This window comes from Anomaloglossus baeobatrachus, chromosome 3, assembly GCF_048569485.1.
Source record: "Anomaloglossus baeobatrachus isolate aAnoBae1 chromosome 3, aAnoBae1.hap1, whole genome shotgun sequence".
Lineage (NCBI taxonomy): Eukaryota > Metazoa > Chordata > Amphibia > Anura > Aromobatidae > Anomaloglossus > Anomaloglossus baeobatrachus.
The window spans coordinates 35,641,262-35,663,918 of NC_134355.1; the positions used below are offsets into that span (position 1 = coordinate 35,641,262).

Sequence of the window (22,657 nt, forward strand, 5' to 3'; positions counted from 1 at the left end):
CTGGAGGTCCGTGGATTACGCCGGACATGGAGGGCTTTGTCGGGGTTAATAAATTGGTAATGAGGGAATTTGTTTGTGTTTTTTATTTCTAATAAATTATTTTTTCAGGTGTGTGTGTGTGTTTATTTACTGTAATTTACAGATTAATCATGGAAGGTTTCTCGGGGAGACGCCTGACATGATTAATCTAGGACTTATTGGCAGCTATGGGCTGCCAATAACTCCTTATTACCCCGATTTGCCAACGCACCAGGGCAAATCAGGAAGAGCCGGGTACAGCCCCAGAAATGTCGCATATAATGTATGCGGCAATTCTGGGCGGCTGCTGACTGATATTGTTAGGGTGGGGGGCTCCCCATAACGTGGAGCTCCCCATCCTGAGAATACCAGCCTTCAGCCGTATGGCTTTATCTGTCTGGTATTAAAATGGGGGGGGACTGCACGCCGTTTTTTTTAATTATTTATTTATTTCACTGCACAGTATAGACACGCCCACCGGCTGCTGTGATTGGGTGCAGTGAGACAGCTGTCACTCAGCGTGGTGGGCGTGTGTGACTGCAACCAATCACAGGCGCCGGTGGGCGGGTAAAGCAGGGAATACGAGATTGATTAATGGGCGGCCGGCTTTTTCAAAATAGTAAAAGCCGCCGAAGTTTTTATAACAGCCGTGCAGCGCCGCGCCGGAGATCGGGGAACGGTAAGTATGAGAGAGGGGGGGGGAACTGACCGACAGACAGCTAGAGGGACAGATAAGACAGAGAGACCGACCGACAGACATAGAGACCGACCGACGGACTGAGGGAGAGAACGAAACAGAAAAAGAAAAAAGACCGACATCACATGAAAAAAGCACAAAACGTACAGGGAACAAACAGAGATGCGTCCGTGTCACTCGGACGTGCGCACAGACCCATTGACTTTCATTGGGTCCGTGCTGCGTGTTGCGTGCAGAAAACGGACATGCTGCCGTGCAAAACGCACACAGGTACGGATCACGGACACGGACAAACGGACATGCATCAAAAACGCACGTGGAGCTTTTATCATACAATAACATTGGTGCACGTTTGGCCGTGTCTCCAGTATACACGAAAACGGACCAAACACGCACGTGTTTCACGGATGTGTGTTTCAGGCCTTAAGGACATTCTGTAACCAGCCCTGCTCATTACCAGAACTTCTCTCAGATAAGTGGCCTTTGTACCTCTGCTGTTTGTTTTCCACTTTCTTGTTGTTTTTTTCCCTTCTTTTGAGTACCCTGGAATCTAGGTGAGGCTGGTGCTACTGTTATGATTCAGGGACCGAGGAGGATCAAAAAAATGCGGAATCCCAAATGGTAACAGAGTGGCTGGAACCTTAACGGATTGCAGACCTAATCCTGATACACAGCTAGAAGTAGCCGTGGGACGAGTCTACGATGAACTAGTCATCTGGACACAGCCGGAGAACTAAATATTCTCACAGATAGAAATATAAGAAAGCTAATCTGCTTTGGAGCAGTCCCCAAAGATAGATAAATAGCCCCCACATGTAAAGGCTACGGTGATATAGAAAAACACAATACAAAGCTAGAAAAGACAGATTCAGTAAAGGTGAGGCCCAAACTATCTTTATAGGAAAGGATAGGAAAGAGCACTGTCTGCAACCGTAAAAAACCCTAATAAATACTAGCACTTCTGATATGGAAAAATCCTAAGGTCACACAACCTCTCCCCCACTGTATCAGCACTCAAATGTTACTGGGATCCAAAACACTAATACAGATGAGGAACTGAATTAATACCAAGCATGACAAACACAATACATTGCAGAATCATGGAGCTAAGTATACAGACACTCCCAGCAGGGAATAATCCCATTCCACCAAGAACTCCACACAGACAAAATAGGAATCAAGCATTAGTATCAAAGCAGGGAAAAAAAAACAACAAGAAAGTGGAAAACAAACAGCAGAGGTACAAAGACCACTTATCTGAGAGAAGTTCTGGTACTGAGCAGGGCTGGTTACAGAATGTCCTTAACAGGAGACTATTGAGCACCGGCAAGTAACAAGAGAAAACTACTCAGTTTTATAGTCCCAATCTGACCCTGATTGCCAATCCTCTACAGGTGTGTGGATTTCATTCCAGAAATCAACTGCACCGCCAGCACTGACCACAAGAGGTAGCCCCAAACTAGAAAACATATTCACAACAGAGCCCCTGATGTGCCTAAACATTGGAAACCCCCACAAGTGACCCTATTTTGGAAATTACCTCTCAAGGAATTATTTAGATGTTTAGTGAGCACCTTGAACACCCAGGTGTTTCACAGAATTTTATATCGTTGAAAAAAAAATATGTTCCACAAGGGTAGCAGGAGAAAATGCACCCTACAATTTGTTGTGCAATTTCTCCTGAAAACACCTATAACTTATATGTGTAATGGAAAACTACTGTTTATGCACTCGGTAATGCTCGGAACGGAAGGAGCACCATTATGGCTGGAATAGATTGCGGACGTCATGTCACATTGAAGATTTCCTGATATGTCAAAATAGCAGAAAACCCTCACAAGTGAACCTATACTGGAAACTGCACCTCTCCAAGAATTCATCTTGGGGTGTAGTGAGGAAATTTAACCCTTAAGTGATTCATGGAATTGTATAACATTGAGCTTTGAAAATAAAAAAAAATAAAAAAAATAACAATTGTTTTCCACTAAAATGTTGCTTTGGCCTCAAATGTTTAATTTTCAAAAAGGGGAAAATGGACCATAACAATTTGTTACACAATTTCTTCTGTGTTCACTAATATCCCATATATAGTCGAAAACTAGTTTAAAGGCACAGTGCAAAGCTCAGAAGGGAAGAAGCGTCATATTGAAGTTCAGATTTAGTTAGAATGGTTTGGGTTTGCCATATCACATTGGCAGGGTCCCTGACATGCCAGAAAAGCAGAGATCCCCCACAAGTGATGCCATTTTACAAAGTACACCCCTCATCTAGGGTTGCAGTGAGCATACAGTCATATGAAAAAGTTTGGGCACCCCTATTAATGTTAACCTTTTTTCTTTATAACAATTTCGGTTTTTGCAACAGCTATTTCAGTTTCATATATCTAATAACTGATGGACTCAGTAATATTTCTGAATTGAAATGAGGTTTATTGTACTAACAGAAAATGTGCAATCTGCATTTAAACTAAGTTTGACAGGTGCAAAAGTATGGGCACCTCAACGTAAAAGTGACATTAATATTTTGTAGATCCTCCTTTTGCAAAAATCACAGCCTCTAGTCTCTTCCTGTAGCTTTTAATGAGTTCCTGGATCCTGGATGAAGGTAGATTTGACCATTCCTGTTTACAAAATAATTCCAGTTCAGTTAAGTTTGATGGTTGCCGAGCATGGACAGCCGCTTCAAATCATCCCACAGATGTTCAATGATATTCAGGTCTGGGGACTGGGATGGCCATTCCAGAACATTGTAATTGTTCCTCTGCATGAATGCCTGAGTAGATTTGGAGCGGTGTTTTGGATCATTGTTTTGCTGAAATATCCATTCCCTGCATAACTTCAACTTTGTCACTGATTCTTGCACATTATTGTCAAGAGTCTGCTGATACTGAGTTGAATCCATGCGACCCTCAACTTTAACAAGATTCCCGGTGCCGGCATTGGCCACACAGCCCGAAAGCATGATGGAACCTCCACCAAATTTTACTGTGTGTTGCAAATGCTTGCTTTTCTTGGAATGCCGTGTTTTTTGCCTCCATGCATAACGTCTTTTTGTATGACCAAACAACTCAATCTTTGTTTCATCAGTCCACAGGATCTTCTTCCAAAATGTAACTGGCTTGTCCAAATGTGCTTTTGCATACTTCAGGCGACTCTGTTTGTAGCTTGCTTGCAGAAACGGCTTCTTTTGCATCACTCTCCCATACAGCTTCTCCTTGTGCAACGTGCGTTGTATTGTTGACCGATGCACATTGACACCATCTGCAGCAAGATGATGCTGCAGGTCTTTGGAGGTGGTCTGTGGATTGTCCTTGACTGTTCTCACCATTCTTCTTCTCTGCCTTTCTGATATATTTCTTGGCCTGCCACTTCTGGGCTTAACAAGAACTGTACCTGTGTTCTTCCATTTCCTTACTATGTTCCTCACAGTGGAAACTGACAGTTTAAATCTCTGAGACAAATTTTTGTACCTTCCCCGGAACAACTATGTTGAATAATCTTTGTTTTCAGATCATTTGAGAGTTGTTTTGAGAAGCCCATGATGCAACTCTTCATAATTGATTCAAATAGGAGAACTACTTGCAAGTGGCCACCTTAAATACCTTTTCTCATGATTGGATACACCTGCCTATGAGGTTCAAAGCTCAATGAGGTTACAAAACCAATTTAGTGCTTCAGTAAGTCAGTAAAAAGTACAATTTTTCTCCTTGTTTTTTTTCTAGTCTTGAGGCTGCAATTCACATGCTTGTAATGTTGCATGTTTATTGAACATTTGTTACAGCTCAGTTTTTTGGTGTTTTTTTGTCTGTTATCTTGCTTTAATGCAAGTTGGGGGTGCAGCCCTCCTGATACTGAGGCTGAACAATTACCTGCTTCTCACTTTTTGCTGTGTATTTAATCTGGGACCCAGCTAACCACTTTACCATTCATATTGAAGTTTGGACATGACACAAGTCAGGTACAGAATATGTTTTTAACTTTAGTAGGTTAGGGACTGTCTCAGATGGGTACACCGTGACGAGGTGAGACAGCTTCTTACCTTTTTGCAAAAATGTATATACTAAGTACCCTGTTATTAAGCACTTGCAATTTATTTATTTATAGTCAGGGTATTTTTCCTACAATTTTTCTCCTTGGTTTTTTTCCCTCATCTAGGGTTGCAGTGAGCATACAGTCATATGAAAAAGTTTGGGCACCCCTATTAATGTTAACCTTTTTTCCTTATAACAATTTCGGTTTTCGCAACAGCTATTTCAGTTTCATATATCTAATAACTGATGGACTGAGTAATATTTCTGAATTGAAATGAGGTTTATTGTACTAACAGAAAATGTGCAATCTGCATTTAAACTAAAGCCCGCTACACACGCTTCAATATATCTCACAATCCGTCGTTGGGGTCAAGTTGTAAGTGACGCACATCCGGCATCGTTTGTGAGGTATCTGCGTGTGACAGCTACGTGCGATCAGGATTGAACGCAAAACCGTTGATCGCAAACACATCGTATCATTCTCTAGAATTGAGCGTTTTGTTGGACGAACCTAGTGAATTGTAACGTGTGACATCCCTCACACGATTTTGGTGTCTGAGGCTATGTGCGCAGGTGTGCGCTATGCACCGCAGCTTATAAAAGGTCTGCTTCAGAGTGCAGCTGAAAATCTGCGTTCTGAAGCGCCTCACAATGTCTGTCATTCACTAATCTCTGTCAGTCCGTCACTATCTCTGTCCCTCACTCTCTGTCCATGTCAGTCTATCCCCCTCTCTCATATACTCACCGATCCCCGATCCCCGGCGCTGCACGGCATTCACACTGCTCCGGCGGCTTTTACTGTTTTGAAAAAGCCGGCCGCCCATTAAACAATCTCGTATTCCCTGCTTTCCCCGCCCACCGGCGCCTATGATTGGTTACAGTGAGACACGCCCCCCACGCTGAGTGACAGGTGTCACACTGCACCCAATCACAGCAGCCGCTGGGCGTGTCTATACTGTGTAGTGAAATAAATAATTAAATAATTAAAAAAAACGGCGTGCGGTTCCCCCCAATTTTAAAACCAGCCAGATAAAGCCATACGGCTGAAGGCTGGTATTCTCAGGATGGGGAGCTCCACGTTATGGGGAGACCCCCAGCCTAACAATATCAGCCAACAGCCGCCCAGAATTGCCGCATACATTATATGCGACAGTTCTGGGACTGTACCCGGCTCTTCCCGATTTACCCTGGTGCGTTGGCAAATCGGGTTAATAAGGAGTTATTGGCAGCCCATAGTTGCCAATAAGTCCTAGATTAATCATGTCAGGCGTCTATGAGACACCCTCCATGATTAATCTGTAAATTACAGTAAATAAACACACACCCGAAAAAATCCTTTATTAGAAATAAAAAACACAAACATATACCCTGGTTCACCACTTTAATCAGCCCCAAAAAGCCCTCCATGTCCGGCATAATCCAGGATGGTCCAGCGTCGCTTCCAGCGCTGCTGCATGGAGGTGACCGGAGCTGCAGAAGACACCGCCGCTCCGGTCACCTCCACGCAGGTAATGAAGACAGCCGCGCGATCAGCTGCTGTCAGTGAGGTTACCCGCTGTCACTGGATCAAGCGGTGGATGCAGCGGTGGCCGCGGGTAACCTCACTGACAGCTCAGCTGATCGCGCTACTCACCTCAGTTGCTGCGTGGAGGTGATAGGAGCGGCGGTGAGTAGCGCGATCAGCTGAGCTGTCACTGAGGTTACCCGCGGCCTCCGCTGGATCCAGTGACAGCGGGTAACCTCAGTGACAGCAGCTGATCGCCGGCTGTCTTCATTACCTGCGTGGAGGTGACCGGAGCGGCGGTGTCTGCTGCAGCTCCGGTCACCTCCATGCAGCAGCGCTGGAAGCGACGCTGGAGCATCCTGGATTACGCCGGACATGGAGGGCTTTTTGGGGCTGATTAAAGTGGTGAACCAGGGTATATGTTTGTGTTTTTTATTTCTAATAAAGGATTTTTTCGGGTGTGTGTGTTTATTTACTGTAATTTACAGATTAATCATGGAGGGTGTCTCATAGACGCCTGACATGATTAATCTAGGACTTATTGGCAGCTATGGGCTGCCAATAACTCCTTATTACCTCGATTTGCCAACGCACCAGGGTAAATCGGGAAGAGCCGGGTACAGTCCCAGAACTGTCGCATATAATGTATGCGGCAATTCTGGGCGGCTGTTGGCTGATATTGTTAGGCTGGGGGGCTCCCCATAACGTGGAGCTCCCCATCCTGAGAATACCAGCCTTCAGCCGTATGGCTTTATCTGGCTGGTTTTAAAATTGGGGGGGACCGCACGCCGTTTTTTTTAATTATTTAATTATTTATTTCACTACACAGTATAGACACGCCCACCGGCTGCTGTGATTGGGTGCAGTGTGACACCTGTCACTCAGCGTGGGGGGCGTGTCTCACTGTAACCAATCACAGGCGCCGGTGGGCATGGAAAGCAGGGAATACGAGATTGTTTAATGGGCGGCCGGCTTTTTCAAAACAGTAAAAGCCGCCGGAGCAGTGTGAACGCCGTGCAGCGCCGGGGATCGGGGATCGGTGAGTATGAGAGAGGGCTGCTAACTTCAGTAACTTAGGAGATTAGCGGTCACCGGTGAGTCCTTCACTGGTGACCGCTAATCAGGGCGCGACACAGACAGAGCCGCAGCATGACAATGAAGTCGGGTGAAGTTCACCCGAGTTCATTCTGACAGTGCGGCTCTGTCTGTGTCTGCTGTCATCTACCATTCAGCTCTGCTACATGGCTGTCTGTGTCTGCTGTTAGCGGCCATGTAGCAGAGCTGAATGGCAGATGACATAGTAAAAACGCATCCCTACACATTACACACGCTTGGCAAGTCAATAAATAAAAAAAAAAAAAGGGTGCCCAATGCATACGTCACAGAACACATGATCTAAAGGATCGCACATAAAATTGACCAATTTAACATAGACTACTAACGCACGTGTGACAGCAAATGAACGACCAACGTGCAATCTCATAAGATCCCGTATGCAACCTGGGCGTGTCACATCGCAAATGCGATTGTACAACTAATTGCAACGTGTAAAGTGGGCTTAAGTTTGACAGTTGCAAAAGTATGGGCACCTCAACGTAAAAGTGACATTAATATTTTGTAGATCCTCCTTTTGCAAAAATCACAGCCTCTAGTCGCTTCCTGTAGCTTTTAATGAGCTCCTGGATCCTGGATGAAGGTAGATTTGACCATTCCTGTTTACAAAATAATTCCAGTTCAGTTAAGTTTGATGGTCGCCGAGCATGGACAGCCGCTTCAAATCATCCCACAGATGTTCAATAATATTCAGGTCTGGGGACTGGGATGGCCATTCCAGAACATTGTAATTGTTCCTCTGCATGAATGCCTGAGTAGATTTGGAGCGGTGTTTTGGATCATTGTTTTGCTGAAATATCCATCCCCTGCGTAACTTCAACTTCGTCACTGATTCTTCCACATTATTGTCAAGAATCTGCTGATACTGAGTTGAATCCATGCGACCCTCAACTTTAACAAGATTCCCGGTGCCGGCATTGGCCACACAGCCCCAAAGCATGATGGAACCTCCACCAAATTTTACTGTGGGTGGCAAGTGCTTTTCTTGGAATGCCGTGTTTTTTTGCCTCCATGCATAACACCTTTTTGTATGACCAAACAACTCAATCTTTGTTTCATCAGTCCACAGGACCTTCTTCCAAAATGTAACTGGCTTGTCCAAATGTGCTTTTGCTTACCTCAGGCGACTCTGTTTGTAGCTTGCTTGCAGAAACGGCTTCTTTTGCATCACTCTCCCATACAGCTTCTCCTTGTGCAAAGTGCGCTGTATTGTTGACCGATGCACATTGACACCATTTGCAGCAAGATGAAGCTGCAGGTCTTTGGAGGTGGTCTGTGGATTGTCCTTGACTGTTCTCACCATTCTTCTTCTCTGCCTTTCTGATATTTTTCTTGGCCTGCCACTTCTGGGCTTAACAAGAACTGTACCTGTGTTCTTCCATTTCCTTACTATGTTCCTCACAGTGGAAACTGACAGTTTTAATCTCTGAGATAACTTTTTGTATCCTTCCCCTGAACAACTATGGTGAAAAATCTTTGTTTTCAGATCATTTGAGAGTTGTTTTGAGGAGCCCATGATGCCACTCTTCATAGGAGATTCAAATAGGAGAACAACTTGCAAGTGGCCACCTTAAATACCTTTTCTCATGATTGGATACACCTGCCTATGAAGTTCAAAGCTCAATGACGTTACAAAACCAATTTAGTGCTTCAGTAAGTCAGTAAAAAGTAGTTAGGAGTGTTCAAAACAAGAAATTGATAAGGGTGCCCATACTTTTGCACCTGTCAAACTTAGTTTAAATGCAGATTGCACATTTTCTGTTAGTACAATAAACCTCATTTCAATCCAGAAATATTACTCAGTCCATCAGTTATTAGATATATGAAACTGAAATAGCTGTTGCAAAAACCCAAATTGTTATAAAGAAAAAAGGTTAACATTAATAGGGGTGCCCAAACTTTTTCATATGACTGTATTGACACAAAATTTTCATACTATTTGGTGGTAAAGAAAAAAAAATACAACTATACCATGAAAATGTTGTTTGAATCACAGATTTTCAATTGTAAAAGGGAAATAGGTTAAAAAAAGAAAGGCCCCAAATTTCTCCTGAACATGGCAATACCCCACAAGTGACTGTACAGCATTGTTTGGTCACACGGCAGGGCTTGGGAGGGAAGGAGTGCCATTTGACTTTTGGAGCACAGACTTTTCTAGAATAGCTTGCGGACTCCATTTGCCATGTGCTAGAACAGCAGAAACCCCCTCCACTGACAATATTTTGGAAATTAAACCCCTCTGGGAAGTCAACTACGAGTGTAGTGACAATTTTGTCTCTGGAAAACACCCCTGGAGTTAAATACAGTGTTGAAGAATTAAAAATTGCAAATAAACCCTTGTAGTGCCCAGTACATTGTAGTACCAGTCTGTGTGCGTGCCTCTGGATAAGTGCCTCATAAGTGTCAGAAATATACCAGAAATGAAATGTAATTCTATGGCCTAACTCTCCATGGTCCCCATTCATCTCTGATTCTGACAATCCATCTGTCTCATTCACAGGTATGACCGTCCAGTTGTTCTATGCATCTGAATTTCCTGCTTTGACTTTAATCTCCTCACCTGCATATACATTTAAAGTCCCTTTGCTTTTGGTATGACCGTCCAGTTGTTCTATGCATCTGAATTTCCTGCTTTGACTTTAATCTCCTCACCTGCATATACATTTAAAGTCCCTTTGCTTTTGGTATGACCGTCCAGTTGTTCTATGCATCTGAATTTCCTGCTTTGACTTTAATCTCCTCACCTGCATATACATTTAAAGTCCCTTTGCTTTTGGTATGACCGTCCAGTTGTTCTATGCATCTGAATTTCCTGCTTTGACTTTAATCTCCTCACCTGCATATACATTTAAAGTCCCTTTGCTTTTGGTATGACCGTCCAGTTGTTCTATGCATCTGAATTTCCTGCTTTGACTTTAATCTCCTCACCTGCATATACATTTAAAGTCCCTTTGCTTTTGGTATGACCGTCCAGTTGTTCTATGCATCTGAATTTCCTGCTTTGACTTTAATCTCCTCACCTGCATATACATTTAAAGTCCCTTTGCTTTTGGTATGCTAACCTGCTGTTTTCATGTTGTATAATTAGTTAAATCCTGTCTGTATTTTTTTTTTTTTTTCTCTTCTTTGAGTGCTTCCTACCTGTTTGTAATTCTTTCATGTGCCTCACCCCTGCTGGTCAGCTGATGTTCATCTGGGTCAATGAGACATGTATATAAGTACTGCACTAGGTCTATGACCGTGGTCTGTGTGCGTGCCTCTGGATAAGTGCCTCATAAGTGTCAGAAATATACCAGAAAAGAACCAGACATGACCAGAAGGTAAACTTCAGCTCTTTCTAACCAAGCTTCCCACTGACACAACTTACTTGTTAAATCATATACTTACCACACTACTCCCACCATGTTCACCTATGCCCTCACAGTCTTTGCCCCTCTCCTCCTCACTCTCCTTCGCTATCCCCACACCCCAGCACCCTCTAAGCAAATATTCATCTCCCCGTCCCTCCTGCCTTCTCATCTGTCCTCATCTGCTGACCTATTCCTGAACCTCAGATCGCTCCTAATATCGCGCAGACCATGCCGTCCACTCTCCTTCTCCCACCTGCTCTCCCTTTCTCTACTCCTTCTCACTGCTGGTGACATAGCCCCCAATCCTGGCCCCCCATGGATGGTACACCCCTCTTTATCACCCACCCACCACTCTCCACATAATAATAACTACCGCAATCTATCCAACATAAAAACTATTCCCCTCTCACCGACTCCGCCGCCCCCTCTCTCAGGAGCGCTGTGGAATGCCCGTTCAGTGTGTAATAAACTGCACATCATTCATGATCTCTTTACCTCCAGCAATCTATCCTTTCTGGGCATCACCGAAACATGGCTGACACCATCCAACTCTGCCTCCCCAGCTGCACTATGCTACGGTGGCCTGCACTTCTCCCACACTCCTCGCCCTGGCAATAGACAAGGTGGAGGAGTGGGCCTCCTTCTTTCTAACAACTGCAGCTTTAATCCAATCCCACCTCTACCCTCCCTCGACCTGCCTTCCTTTGAAGTGCACTCTGTCCGAATCTATTCTCCCTCCAACCTCCAAGTGGCTGTCATATACAGACCCCCGGGCGCCACCACTGCCTTCCTCGACCACTTTTCTGCCTGGCTTCTACACTTTCTCTCTGCTGACATTCCCACCATCATCATGGGTGACTTCAACATCCCCACTGACACTCGCCAACAAGCTGCTTCCAAACTCCTCTCCCTTGCTTCGTCGTTTGGCTTAACTCAGTGGTCCACCTCTGCCACCCACAAAGATGGACACACACTAGACCTTATCTTCACTCGCCTCTGTCCCCTTTCTGACTTCACAACTTCCCCCCTCCCCCTATCTGACCACCATCTTCTGACCTTTTCAGCCCTGTCCTCCTCACCTACCCCCCCTGTCCAGCACCTAGCACATCCCCGCAGAAACCTTGCACACCTCAACATGCACACCCTCGCCGACTCTATCCTCCCACTGTCCTCCATATCGTCCCTCCACGACACAGACAGCGCCACCACTTTCTACAACACCACCCTCACATCAGCTATTGATTCAGTCGCTCCCCTTGTGCATGGCAGAGTGAGACGAATCAATAGACAGCCCTGGCACAACAGCCTCACTAAAAAACTTCGGCAAAGGTCTAGGGCTGCAGAGCGGCGGTGGAAGAAAACGCACTCCCAGGAAGACTTCACCACATTCAAAAATGCAATTCACACATTTCGCTCAGTCCTCACCTCCGCTAAACACGATTACTTCAGAAACCTCATATCCTCTCTAACACACAACCCCAAACAGCTATTTAACACTTTCAACTCCCTCCTTCGCCCACCACTGCCCCCTCCAACCTCCCTCATTTCTGCAGAAGACTTTGCCACCTATTTCCAAGAAAAAATCGACCTACTAAGGCAAGTCTTCTCTGCTCAGCCACCACAACCCCTTCATGTAGCTGACCACTGCCCCTCTCCCATAAACTTCCTCCCCACCATCACCGAAGGAGAGCTTGCACGTCTTCTCTCAAAAGCGCACCTCACCACCTGCGCACTTGACCCCATGCCATCCCACCTCCTTCCCAACCTCACCACCATCCTTACTCCAGCCTTAACCCACCTCTTCAACCTATCTTTAACGACTGGAACCTTCCCCTCTGCCTTTAAACATGCAACAGTCACACCTATCCTAAAGAAACCTTCCCTCGATCCAACCTCTACTACCAGCTATCGCCCCATATCACTACTCCCACTTGCCTCAAAACTCCTGGAACAGCATGTCCATGCTGAACTTTCCTCCCACCTCTCCTCTAACGCTCTCTTTGACAACCTACAGTCCGGCTTCCGTCCACATCACTCTACCGAAACTGCCCTGACTAAAATCACAAATGACTTGCTTACTGCCAAAGCGAACAAACACTTCTCTATACTCCTACTCCTAGACCTGTCCTCAGCCTTCGATACCGTTGACCACTCCCTCCTATTACAGACCCTCTCTTCCCTTGGTGTCAGAGATCTTGCCCTCTCTTGGATCTCTTCATACCTCTCAAATCGCACTTTCAGTGTCTCCCACTCTCACACAACCTCTTCATCCCACCATCTCTCTGTTGGCGTCCCTCAAGGCTCTGTCCTAGGACCCCTACTTTTCTCTATCTACACATTTGGCCTAGGACAACTCATAAAGTCCCATGGCTTCCAATACCACCTATATGCCGACGACACCCAGATCTACCTCTCTGGCCCAGATGCCACATCTCTGCTGTCCAAAATCCCGAAATGTCTATCTGCTATATCTTCCTTCTTCTCCTCTCGCTTCCTAAAGCTCAATGTGGCCAAAACTGAACTAATCATCTTTCCTCCGTCTCACCTACACTCTCCACCTGATCTATCTATTACAATAAATAACACCACGCTCTCGCCAGTACCCAAAGTTCGGTGCCTCGGAGTGACCTTTGACTCTGCCTTGTCCTTCATACCACACATCCAGTCCCTCACCACCTCCTGCCGTCTTCAACTCAAAAATATTTCCAGAATCCGCCCTTTCCTCAATTTGCAATCTACTAAAATGCTAGTGCATGCCCTCATAATCTCCCGCCTCGACTACTGTAACATCCTCCTCTGTGGCCTCCCTGCCAACACGCTCGCCCCTCTCCAGTCCATCCTTAACTCTGCTGCCCGACTTATCCACCTCTCTCCTCAATACCACCCCGCTTCTCCCCTCTGCATGTCCCTCCACTGGCTTCCAATCTTCCACCGTATCCAATTCAAACTTCTAACACTGACCTACAAAGCTGTGCATAATCTTTCCCCTCCGTACATCTCCGAACTACTCTCCCACTACACTCCAACACGTCACCTCCGGTCCTCCCAAGATCTCCTCCTCTCCTCCTCTCTCATTCGCTCCTCACGCAACCGACTCCAAGACTTCTCCCGAGCATCCCCAGTCTCCTGGAACTCGCTGCCTCAACACGTCAGACTATCCCCTACCCTTGCAAACTTCAAACGGAACCTGAAAACTCATCTGTTCAGAAATGCCTACAATCTACAATGAACTCGCTGCCGCCCGACCACCGTGCGGAGCTGCCGCCCGACCACCGTGCGGAGCTGCCGCCTGACCACCGTGCGGAGCCGCCGCCTGACCTACACCCCACCTATTGTCTCCTCCCCATAATCCTATAGAATGTAAGCCCGCAAGGGTAGGGCCCTCTTCCCTCTGTACTAGTCTGTCTACTGTAACTTGTATACGTATTTTGTATGTAACCCCCTTCTCATGTACAGCACCATGGAATTAATGGTGCTCTATAAATAAATAATAATAATAATAATTGTGCCCAGCTCATGCTTCTGGAGACACATCTCAAACATTAAGTAGAGTCTACTCACTACAACATTGCAAATATGTGGATGTTAACTGTGGTTTAGGCACATTGTGTTGCTCAGAAGGGAAGAGGCATTTGGATTTGGAAGCGCAGATTTTGCTGATATTTTTTTGGGGGTGGAGCAATAGCACTTTTCCAGAGCATTTGTATTACCAGTATCGTAGAAGCCCCCTATATTTTTGTTAGAAGATAATGGACCTGAGTGGGGACTTGAGGACGTCTTTTTTTGAACGTTGAGTAGAGAGCTATTTTGTGGACATTTGCGTACAGAACATTTTGGATCAGTTCCCATGCATCCTGTGCTCTATGCTGAGAACTTACATTACGGTTTCCATATACATCTCCAAAATATGTGATACTGGTTCTAGTGAGTGTTCCTGATCTGTTCTGCCTCTCTGCTACTGTGTCCTGACCTGTACCCTCCACCGTTCGTCTGCCTGTCCCAGTCCCTGACTTCCCACTCCTGTCTGTTGTTTGTGTTTCCATCTGCATACCTAATCTCCCGGCTTCTGACTCTGTTCTGTTTTCTGACTTGATTGTGATCCTCTCTTTGCAGTGACTCGACTTTCCTGGCTAGACCCTGACTGTTTGACTACTCTATTGCCCCCTGGTGGATTGCTTGTTAACTGCTTGCTGCAGTAACTCTGCTGTACATCAGCTGCCTTTCCATTACAGTGTTTCTTTCTCTCTCCTTCACTACTCTGCTGCCACCTAGTGGGGATTACGCTGTACTACGTCTTACTAGCCTTTGTACAGCGTGACAGATCGCACTTTTGCGCACGCCTAAAAAGTCACGTAAAAAGATGGATACCATCAAACTACAGGCCAGATGTGAGGTCAAAGTGACTCCTTCTGCCTTATTACAGTGAATTTTCTATTGAGAATTATGCTTTAATCACATTTTTCAGAGCTTTACATGTAAAGCGGGCGGCACGGTGGCTCAGTGGTTAGCACTGCAGTCTTGCAGCGCTGGGGTCCTGGGTTCAAATCCCACCAAGGACACCATCTGCAAGGAGTTTGTATGTTCTCCCCGTGTTTGTGTGGGTTTTCTCCGGGTACTCCGGTTTCCTCCCACACTCCAAAGACATACAGAAAGGGACTTTAGATTGTGAGCCCCAATGGGGACAGTGTTGTCAATGTATGTAAAGCGCTGCGGAATATGTTAGCGCTATATAAAAATAAAGATTTGAAAGATTTGATTTTAATTCCTGGTGTAAGCACTCAACATAGAGCGCAGGATAAATATGAGTCGTGCCTTACTATGATCTTTGGGAGGCAGAATGAACAAATCAACAGCAGTTGAAGAATTGGTTTTATTACTATTATTTAAGCCATTCACCTTGTGGTATACGTAATTAGGCGGCTTTATTTCTCAGATCAGAAAGATTACAGTAATACCAGATTTATATCTTTTTTTAGGTTTGTCGACTATTACACTGAAAAACACTATTTCAAAATAAAGGTTTTTTTTAATTTTTTGAAGGCTATAATTTTTTCATTTTTCTGCCGACAGAATCATGTGATGGCCGTTTTTTTGCAGGATGAGTTGGAGTTATTATTGGTACCATTTTGGGCCTCATATTATTTTTTTATTGCATTATATTCTGCTTTTTGTGAGGCAGAATCAAGAAGAAACAGCAGTTTTTTACGTCGTTCACTGTGTCATAAAAATGATAAGACAACTTTAATCTTCAGGTCAGTACAATTACAGTGACACCACATTTATATAGTTTATTTTTATGTTTCGAAAAATAGTGTTTTTTAATTACTGTATTCTAAGAGCTATAGCTTTTCTATTTTTTCGCTGATGGAGCCATATGACGTTTTTTTTTTCTTGCTGGACACAATGTTGTTTTCATTTTATTTACATACAGTATGACTTTTTGATTGTGTTTTATTCCACTGTTTAATGAAAAGACAGTTGTTGCTATTTTGTTATTTTTTGTTTTTACAATGTTCACTGAAGGGGTTAGCTAGCGTGACAGTTTTCTAGATTGAACTGTTCCTGGCACAGCTATACTAAATGTGCAAATTTTTTGGTATATTTTTGTATTTACATAAATATATGTATTTATTGGTATAATATTATTTTCTTTTAATGATTTTTATTTTCTGACTTTTTAAAAATATTTTTACATTTTTTTTAAAATTGTTTTTTACTTTTTTACTTTGTCCTTATATGGGACATTAACTTTTATTAGTCTGGTATAATGTAATGCAATGCACCTGCATTGCAACTGAAATAAGACTTTTAGGGGTACTTTGCACACTACGACATCGCATGCTGATGCTTGCGTTGCCGAGGGCGATAGTCCCCGCCCCCGTCGCAGCAGCGATATCTTGTGATCGCTGCCGTAGCCAACATTATCGCTACGGCAGCTTCAAATGCACTCACCTGCCCTGCGACGTCGCTCTGGCCGGCGATCCGCCTCCTTCCTAAGGGGGCGGGTCGTGCGGCGTCACAGCAACGTCACACGGCAGGCAGCCAATAGAAGCAGAGGGGCGGAGATGAGCGGGACGTAAACATCTCGCCCACCTCTGTCCTTCCTCATAGCCGGCGTGAGCCGCGGTGACGCAGGTAAGGTGATGTTCCTCGCTCCTGCCGCTTCTCACACAGCGATGTGTGCTGCCGCAGGGGAAAGAGGAACAACATCGGACCGTTGCTGCCGTCCAATTATGAAAATGTCGGACACTACACCGATGATATGATTACAACGCTTTTGCGCTCGTTAATCGTATCAAAAACGCTTTACACACTACGATATCGACAGCGACGCCGGATGTGCGTCACTTTCGATTTGACCCCACCGACATCGCAGCTGCGATGTCGTAGCGTGCAAATACCCCTTAGACCATGCTTCTGGCATGGTCTAACAGGCTTGCCATGTCTGGCTGACCTGGAGGTCGTCATTACATCCAAAGCTTGCTATGGCAATACTCAGGCTCATGCGATGACATTGTGGGGTCGCCGATCGGACAAGAGAGGGAGCTCCCTCTTTCTCCCAGCCTCCTCAATGTTGTGATCAATATCGATTGTGGCATGTAGGGGGTTAAACAGCACCACTCCTGGCTGTGAGAGCCTGGTCTTGGCTGTTATGTAAGTCGAGTTCTCAGTGGCGATCCCACGGGCACAGGAACGTCACCGGTACGTCCTAGGTTGGGAACCCATTCCCGACCATGACATATGGGTACGTCATAGGTCGTGAAAGAGTTTAAGGTCAAAATTGGCTCCATCACTAAGCGGTTAAGAGCCCAAGATTGTATTTTCCATCCAAGTGTGCAAAAAATGTGAAAAGTTGCTCATAAAGCATACAAGGGTGCAGTTTATTGCAGCACAATTCAAACAGAGAATGGCCCCCTTATAATACTGACTTTCTCCATTGTAGACAGACGGCGCAGAATAAGAGTGTTTGTTTTAAGGAAAGAAAATAGAGTGTGTATAACTGCACACTGGCAGGATTGTCTGGCAGAGTCAACTCCTAAAACTATAGAGTATATACAAATTTTAACCTAAAGATGGACTAGGGGCAATCACAAATATTCTACATGTATTATTACATACTTATCGCATACCTGAGGCTTCTTTTTTCCGATGGGTGGAAGAGGTGGGGTCATTGGGAATGAATACGGGTGCCTGCAATCAGTCCAATCAGCAAAGCCACCATCATTGTCTTTCTTTGGCACTTCTCGATGGCTCAGCGGCCTCGCTCTTCTCAGCCGAAACTCCATCTCATCTGGATATTGTCTATACGGTGAATTGAAGACTCCGGCAATCTTAAAGAAAATAAAAAAACTCCTTAAGAATTAGAAGAACTATCACAATTCACCAATAATAATATTATGTAGAAATTGAAAATATTTTTTGTGAATATGAATTATTGCTCAAAGTATTGTGGCTTTTTTTTTAAAGCTTGTTAACAGATAAAGAGTAAAAATTATATAAAACAGCATAAGAAAGTCCAAAAAATGTCATTATCCAGTCCACTGGTGCACTTGAACATAAAAGTGCCAAACCCTACACGCGGGAGAAGATCACTTAAAACTAAATCTTCAATATCAAGGACTAATCAGAACAAATTATGCCACAGCTCACCTCCTCCACTTCCTGTACAAAGACTGATAATACCTCTATAAACAGTAGATAACAAAGGATCCACCATTCACAATAGGTGATGTCACAGCTCACCTCTTCCTCCTATACAATGACTGATAATACCTCTATAAACAGTAGATAACAAAGAATCCACCATTCACAATAGGGGATGTCACAGCTCACCTCCTCTTCCTCCTGTACAATGACTGATAAGACCTCATTATACAGTAGATAAAGGATCTACCATTCACAATAGGTGATGTCACAGCACATTTCCTCCACCTGTACAATGACTGATAACACCTGTATATACAGTAGATAGCAAAGGATCCAATATTCATAATAGGGGATGTCACAGTTGACCTCCTCCTCATGTACAACGACTGATAACATCTCTATATACATTAGATAAAACAGGATCCACCATTCACAATAGATGATATCACAGCTCACCTCCTCCTCTTCTAGAATGACTGACAACACCTCTATCTAGAATAGATAACACAGGATCCACCATTCACAATATGATGGCATCTCCCTCCCCCTAATCAGACACCCGGGGGTGGAGTCTAGTTAGTGGGAGCAGCCTGTGACAGAAAGTTAGAGAGTTGAGAAGGAGCAGAGGAGGAGTGAAGACCTGTGGTCTGGAGCTGGTCCAGCTCAACCCAGGCGCAAGACAGAAAGGGTCTAAGAGACCACGGGAAGTGTGCCATTCTCCCGTGGCCTCGTTCCACATACAGCATTGTAGTGGAAGGACTTGGCCCGCAAAACAGGGACTGGTCCCTAGACTAGAGGAGAACCAACGTAAAACCAAGGCTGAGGACACATCTAGTACCAAAGCCACCTCTGCACACAAATCCGCTTGAAGGTGACCACATAGGGCAAGGGACAGAGCTTCAAGCCACCCGACAGGGCCCGAGGACACCGGTTCAGGGCACTGTGTGCATAGGCGCAGGATAGGCGGGAGAGAAGTTAGCGCAGGAAGATGACCAGAGAAGGTACATAAGAAAGGTGCACCGGACTTGACCTCTGAACTGCCCGGGATCGACCGGAGCCCATCACAGTGGAACCCAGCACTCCAAAGGCGGTCACTGACGTCGTGTTACCCTGGAACCTGCTACAGTGAGTAAAAACCTTGAGACTGCATCCTTGTGTCGCTCCGTTATTCGCCTGCGCCTCTGGCCCTGCGCCCCCGCCATCACCTACTATTACCCCCATCCGCCCTGGGGCTCAGTTGTACCTGTGGAGAACTGCACCAACTAAGCTGCGTCACCATCTGCCCCAGAGGCCCCATTTCGCAGCGGCGGCACCCCTCTTACCGCATATCACAGGTGGTGTCACGAATACCTATTATAAACTCTCTTTTTTAACTGACACCGCCAGGGTCACAAAGTCGGGCCTTGCCACTAAAGCTTCCCAGAAACAGAAACCGCGGCCCGGTAACGAGTAACCCCATGGCCCCGGCACAGGCGTGTCACTATCTTCTGGGAAATGTCCTTCCCATAGCCTGGAAGAGCGCATTTACATAAACAGATAAAAAAATGATTTATCAACAACAAGGCATCTGATATCACACACTCAGGTCCCACGGTGCCATCTTGTGACCATAACTTCTAACTGTACGGAAGTAAGAAGTTAAGTTAAAAGGTCTATGAGAGCCAGAACGATGCTCCCATAGACTTGTATTGGGTTCTTATTTTTGGCACACTCAGTGAAACGTAGGAGCTGCTAGCAGGTCACAAATTGCTGGAGACCGGCCACAGTGGCGGTGATAAAGGGTGAGTATCAGACAAGAGTCAGTGGGCTTGCATTTAAAGCACCACTCCAGCCGTGCAACAAAAAAAAAACATTGGAATGATGCCAATAGGTCATCTTCTCATGACACTTTTCACTTAAGTGAACTGTTTTGGAATAAATATTTTGAACTTGAATTAGAATCTATTAAAATATTGTAAAAAAAAAATAAAATAAAAATAATGCTTTAAAGTATATATATTATGTTTCTCCTATTTTATACATTTTATTTGAACCTGATTTACAATCTATTCAAATATTGTAAAAAAAAAAGGATTTAAAGTAAATATATTATTTTTCTATCTTATTTTATAAATTCAATTTGAAGTTGGTTTACAATCCATTCAAATATTGTAAAAAAAAAAATAAAATAATGATTTAAAGAAAAGATATTATTTTTCTCTTATTTTATAAATTCCATTTGAAGGTGATTTACAATCTATTCAAATATTGAAAAAATAAATAAATAATAATTTAAAGTAAATATATTGTATTTTTCTAAATTACATTTGAACTGGATTTACAATCTATTCAAATAATGTATATATAAAAAAAAATATTATTGATTTAAGCTAAATATATTATTTTTCTATCTTATTTTTCTAAATTCCATTTGAACTTGAGTTACAATCTATTCATATATTGTAAAAATAAATAAATAAATTATTTGAAGTAAATATATTATTTTTGTATATTATATTATAAATTTCATTTGAATTTGATTTACAATCTATTCATATATTGTAAAAATAAATAAATTATTTGAAGTAAATATATTATTTTTGTATATTATTTTATAAATTCTATTTGAATTTGATTAACAATCAATTAAAATATTGTAAAAAAAATATATAAATAATGATTTAAAGTAAATATATTATTTTTCTCTTATTTTATAAATTCTATTTGAATTTGATTAACAATCAATTAAAATATTGTAAAAAAAATATATAAATAATGATTTAAAGTAAATATATTATTTTTCTCTTATTTTATAAATTCTATTTGAATTTGATTAACAATCAATTAAAATATTGTAAAAAAAAAATATAAATAATGATTTAAAGTAAATATATTATTTTTCTCTTATTTTATAAATTCTATTTGAATTTGATTTACCATCTATTAAAATATTGTAAAAAAAAAATATAAATAATGATTTAAAGTAAATATATTATTTTTCTCTTATTTTATAAATTCTATTTGAATTTGATTTACCATCTATTAAAATATTGTAAAAAAAAAAATATAAATAATGATTTAAAGTAAATATATTATTTTTCTCTTATTTTATAAATTCTATTTGAATTTTATTTACCATCTATTAAAATATTGTAAATAAATAAATAAATATAAATAATGATTTAAAGTAAATATATTATTTTTCTATTGTATTTTATAAATTCCAAAATTTGCAATTTTTTTTTATTTTTTATTTTGTGGCAAGTACTCGGAGAACTTCCCTGTATCTGTCATCTCTATTATTTTCCTTTGACAGTAATCCTGTGGGATCGCGGTATATTTTTCAGGCCCGACACATCCTTCTTCTTTTAAAACAACTTATGAGGCCTGCTAGTGAGATGGGCTGTCTGGGACTTCATTTTCTCCTGCAATTTTCTGAAGTGACAAACACTATGGGGAAATCTTGGCTAACTGTTAAAAAACCTACAGCCCAGTTATTCGGCGTACTGTCATGCTAACCTCAAGCTCAATAAGTAGCGGGAAATCTCAGGAGGGAACCCCTGCTAATAGCTTCTCGCTGACCTTTCTGCATCGGGGCCTGCTGTTGACTGCTGGCCCTATAGTGAATATGGTAAATGAGCTGTGAAAGTGCTGCTTTTTTTAAAGGCCATGATTCTGACATGTCAGAAAATGAGCTACACATTACACATATATATATATATATATTTCCTTCTTTTTCCCGAATCCCTTTCCTCTCCATTTTCCATCACGGAAAGCCATGCATGACCAGTGGTATTAATTGCGCCAGGTCGAGCGTACTGGTAAACGTATCATTTGTTATCCAGTCGTCCTTAGCCATACATTAATTTTTTCAATCACTTTACATTTCGGGCCATCTATCTTCTTTGTCTTTCCTTCCGCCATTTTTTTTTTCCTTCCATAATTAAGCACATGAATAAAGAAGTAAGACATAAAAGGAATGATGACCCCTTAGACGGCAATGCCGAGGACGCTATAAAGCTTCCCTGTCATCTTTTTTTATTTTAATCTATCAATTGGTGTTAATTTCAGACACGTCTCGAGTGCTGCTAAGATCGGCATGTACTTAAGGAGAACCTGTCGGTTAAAAAAAATAAAATAAAATCTTCAGACTCCTAAGGCGGCTGTTGATATTATTCAAGTATTTGAAAATTTTGCATATTTTTCTTTCTATTTTTTGTTTCCTCCCTCTTTTTTAAAACCATGGAGTTTTACATACAAGCCATCCAAAAAGGCTGTGTACCAATCATGTGTGATGCGCAAAAAAATGGAAGGAGGGT

At 42.9% G+C, this 22,657-nt stretch overlaps 1 protein-coding gene across 1 annotated transcript in view; it reads right to left on the reverse strand.

Moving 5' to 3' along the window:
* SPATA17 (spermatogenesis associated 17) overlaps positions 1–22,657 on the reverse strand; it is a 272,661-nt gene that overhangs the window by 59,457 nt on the left and 190,547 nt on the right. The window contains exon 7 of the mRNA XM_075337985.1: positions 17,843–18,043. Within this exon, the coding sequence (XP_075194100.1) occupies positions 17,843–18,043 (201 nt within the window). The remainder of the gene's footprint in view (positions 1–17,842; positions 18,044–22,657) is intronic.